This window comes from Limulus polyphemus, unplaced genomic scaffold, assembly GCF_000517525.1.
Source record: "Limulus polyphemus unplaced genomic scaffold, Limulus_polyphemus-2.1.2 Scaffold4573, whole genome shotgun sequence".
Taxonomy (NCBI): Eukaryota; Metazoa; Arthropoda; class Merostomata; order Xiphosura; family Limulidae; genus Limulus; species Limulus polyphemus.
In genome coordinates this window covers 13,386-18,060 of record NW_013670183.1, presented here as the reverse complement: position 1 = coordinate 18,060, position 4,675 = coordinate 13,386, and the positions used below count along the sequence as shown (strand labels likewise).

General features: G+C 30.3%; 1 protein-coding gene across 1 annotated transcript in view; it reads right to left on the bottom strand.

Annotated features, from left to right (window-relative positions):
• LOC106471364 (kin of IRRE-like protein 1) overlaps positions 1-4,675 on the bottom strand; it is a 19,515-nt gene that overhangs the window by 4,254 nt on the left and 10,586 nt on the right. Inside the window, exons 5-7 of the mRNA XM_013931963.2 lie at positions 3,873-4,057; positions 2,875-3,065; positions 324-459 (exon numbers count right to left, since the gene is read on the bottom strand). Of these exons, the coding sequence (XP_013787417.2) occupies positions 324-459; positions 2,875-3,065; positions 3,873-4,057 (512 nt within the window). The remainder of the gene's footprint in view (positions 1-323; positions 460-2,874; positions 3,066-3,872; positions 4,058-4,675) is intronic.

Here is a 4,675-nt window from a genome sequence, read left to right as displayed (position 1 = left end):
AATGTAACAGCCCAGTGAAGAAGACATATGTGAAATAAATCACATATGTCTTCTTCACTGGGCTGTTACATTAATCACAGAACATTAATAAATTAATCACAGAACATTAATAAATCACATATGTCTTCTTCACTGAGCTGTTACATTAATCACAGAACATTAATAAATCACATATGTCTTCTTCACTGGGCTGTTACATTAATCACAGAACATTAATAAATCACATACCTCTTCTTCACTGGGCTGTTACATTAATCACATAACATTCATTAATAAATCACATATGTCTTCTTCACTGGGCTGTTACATTGTGTTTTACTCACCTCTTACTACAAGTTTTACAGCATATGCTTCTTCTCCTTTCAAGTTTTCAACGTGTATTATGTACTTTCTTGAATCACTACTTTCAACATTTTCAATAAGGAGTCTTGCTTCGTAACAGTCATCCCAGTCTTTCACCTGGTTTATTTCAATATATTCTTTTAATTAGTACGACATTAGTAAATACCTAACCCTCTTATCGAAAACTGAAGCATGGAAAACAACAAACTTGAAATATTTAAAATATGTGCTATTAATGAGTTTACCAAGAAAAATTATTTTAAATTTTGGGATTTTATTTTATCGTCATATTTCTATAAACATCTATTAAAAGAGAAAAGTGCAAAGTGTAGGGAAATATAATTCATTTGAAGCATGCTGGGAAAAGTTTTAAAATGGTTAAACCTTCTATGATCACCAGTCAATAAACTATTATATGTAAATTGATGGAAGAGAATAGAGACAGCTAAGAAATGTAATAATTCATTCAATACTATCATAAGGCTTGTGACCAACTGGATGTTTGGTACTAATAGCCGGTCTATAAAGTAGTTTGAACTAGACTTGTTGTAAGAATCATCTTTCACATCTTTTTTAGTTTTATCAGAACTTCGTTAAACATAAACAAACAATGTTCTGGGAACCATAACTTGCTTTCTTAATTATTCTGATTTAAAAATTAAAATGTAGCAAAAAAACATGTAAAGAATTTGGGATGACAAGAAGCAGGGATGACACATATATAAGAGGCTTGGGGAAGCTAAACCTCCCCAAATTAACTGTCCCTCATGGAGCATCATTCTCACCAACTCAAAAATACTATACCGTATTTGTGGAGAGAGACAGACACACAGAGAGATTAAAAGAGGAGAGTTTAATCATCTATGAGCACAAACTGATTCTCTCCAACCCTCCACACGCGAGAGAATGGCCAAACCAAACAAACACTTGTTGCATATACCAACAAATAATTGTAAGAAAAGTTGAAACTTCTACATCCAGTCTTAACATTTCTAGCTGTTCAAATATAAGCCTTAAAAATAATTATCCAAGTGTTATATGATTACACAATAAAAACATTTTTAGAAATCAACTTTGGCAGCTCCATAGCACTGTTAATCCTACATAGTAGTTTTACAACTATTACTTACATACATTCTATTGTGAGTTTGGAATTTTTTACCATCATGAAAAAAGCATATCCCACTTCAGACAAGTCAGAAATATTGTTTTTTTATTAAGTATCTAAAGATAAAACCAATAATGGGAGAGTTGTTTATCTGAACACGTAGCCATGAAAGGGATAATGCTTCGGTAACACTTTTGAATGCCCAAAACCACTGGGTACTTACATGACAATTAAAAGCCTAATTGTACGACAATATCTGGACTTCTTGAACAGAACTTTACAAAGACAAAGTGCTTGAAGTATTCTGAATAACAGAATAAATTAAATGTTATGAACAATGATTAGAATTAATTGTGATTTAAATGGAAAATATGTAAATAATCAAGTTATAAGAACTGAAGCATTAAAGTAAATTAATGTAAACAGACACAAGTTAAAAATACAGTTCATGAAGTATTTTAAATAACATAAAATTATACACACACACACACATATATATGTAAATAATCAAGCTATAAGAACTGAAGCATTAAAGTAAATTAATGTAAACAGACACAAGTTAAAAATACAGTTCATGAAGTATTTTAAATAACATAAAATTATACACACACACATATATAATAATTTTGCTCAATAATTTTGTAATTATGTCCCCTGAACCAGTATTACAATATTAATCATGTCCCCTGAACCAGTATTACAATATTAATCATGTCCACTGAACCAGTATTACAATATTAATCATGTCCCCTGAACCAGTATTACAATATTAATCATGTCCCCTGAACCAGTATTACAATATTAATCATGCCCCATGAACCAGTATCACAATATTAATCATGTCCCCTGAGCCAGCATTACAATATTAAGTATGTCCCCTGAACCAACATTACAGTATTAATCATGTCCCTTGAACCAGTATTACAATATTAAGTATGTCCCCTGAACCAACATTACAGTATTAATCATGTCCCTTGAACCAGTATTACAATATTACATGTATAATTGAATTTAAATTCTTGATCATTCTGTTTGTTGTAGTTTTTGTATTCCAGAATTGAGTGTTCTGTCTAAAATCTTGTGCTAAAAAAAATCTGTTTTTTTTATGGAACTGATGTTAAATCATATTTTTTACAGAACAGGGACACTATGGTAGTGACTGAACTTTACGTAGAAGTTAATTCTGTTTTTTTAAGTAATTTAGTTCACAACTTATACTTTGGTCCTACAAAAATTCTATCTATCGGTAATTACCAATTCATGTACAGGATGCTTTCTTCTAAACATACTTGTTTCATCTAGAGATCCATATAATTACATAGCCATATGACTGCATGTAATATGGAGAATATATCATTATTATTAAGTCTCATTGAAGTTAAAATACATAATTCAGGTAAGCTGTATTGTAAAAAAAAACTTACAGCAACAAATCCTTCAGCTACATATCTTCCTAGTTCTGATCCAGTGTCCAGTTTCAGGCTACCCCACTCCCAGTAAACTCGATCAGGTTTAGGATCAGAGCAAAACATAACACTTATTGTAACATCCTCATTTCTCTCAACTACCACATTGTCCTTGGTTGTAGTCATTTCCGTAATAATCTGAGGATTCCCTGATAAAATATTATTAAATACACGGTATCCGTCAATAAGAGCATAAGGAGCACAGAAAAAAAAAAAACAGTTAAAAGAAAGAAGAATTTGAAAAAATTACATTCAGAAAGGATTAACATTCTGAACATTTTCATACTACATAATATTTTATTTAAAATTAATGTTGTTAACTAAAAAATCTGTAAATTTCAATGTTAATAGTACTTAATAGAAGTAAGCCATTGTATGGCTTTAGAGGGAGGAGTTAGCACATTCATTTCGGCTGGAATGTATATTTACCGATGCAGTGAAAGGGTTAGTAACTGTAACCCTTGTAGCTCAGCAGTTGGCAAAACAGTTTGAAATTTTCCAATTTTTGGATTTTACTGATTATAAAAACTTACAACCAATTTAAGAGCTTCAAATATAACATTTGGTTCTTAACTGATCAAAACTTTGAAAAATATTTAGTTTAGTTTTAGAGGATATTATCTTAAAATTAATATTAAACTAGTTCACGTAGACGAAGAGAAACAAGAAATGTTTAGGAAGTGCCGAACATTTCTTCTACACTTTGAATTTTAGTCTTATATTCATTTTTAGAATCTTGAAAGAAATTCAGTTATCATTATGAACCTTCTCTCGTTAAATACTAAATGTAAACGACTGTTGCATTCCCTAATTTGTTAAATCAGTCAATTAATAGTCTTGCTTTTAAATGTAGTTTGTTTTAAGATCGTAGTGACTTTGAAAGCAATTTAAAAAAAATCTCAGCTTCTCCAAAACTTACAGCATATTCAGAAAACCCATAGAATATTAATACTTACCACTGACATCTAACTTAATTTCTTCAGATTGAGTTTTATATTCTTTTCCTTTGATGTAATTTTTTGCTTCACAAATGTATCGACCTTGAAAGTTATAAGTAACGTTTGGTATAATGAGGTACGAATTAATGCCCCGTTCTTGCCATGCTAGTTGTTCTCCTGGGACCTTCTGAAGCCAAGAATATCTGGAAAATTGGAGATAGCAATATTTAAAGATACTTCAGCCAACTATTTGTCCAATTTGTTAATTTACTGAAATGTGGTTGTTCGTGCAAATGTTAGAAAATATACTTTTGTTAGTGGTCTAGCCTGATACTTCTTTTTCCTGGTTGAAGTATGTTTAAAACACAAATAAGTATAGAAACTATATACTATCATCATCTAAGTAATCTCATGAGCTTTATTAAAACTTTAGCTAAATATGTTTCTTAAATGAAAAAAATCTACCATTTTCCAGGTTAAAATGAACAGTCTCTCAGGAGAAGTGCGTTTATAAAACAGCAGTTGAAAACTATGATAATAAATTATATGTTTCTTCTTCACTGGGCTGTTACATTAATAAATCACATATGTCTTCTTCACTGAGCTGTCAGTTATAATCTGCCATGTTTTAAACAAAAACATTTATAAACTGATCTCTCAGTTGGATTATTTGTTATAATCTGCCATGTTTTAAACAAAAACATTTATAAACTGATCTCTCAGTTGGATTATTTGTTATAATCTGCCATGTTTTAAACAAAAACATTTATAAACTGATCTCTCAGTTGGATTATTTGTTATATTGATAGACAACATAGAAG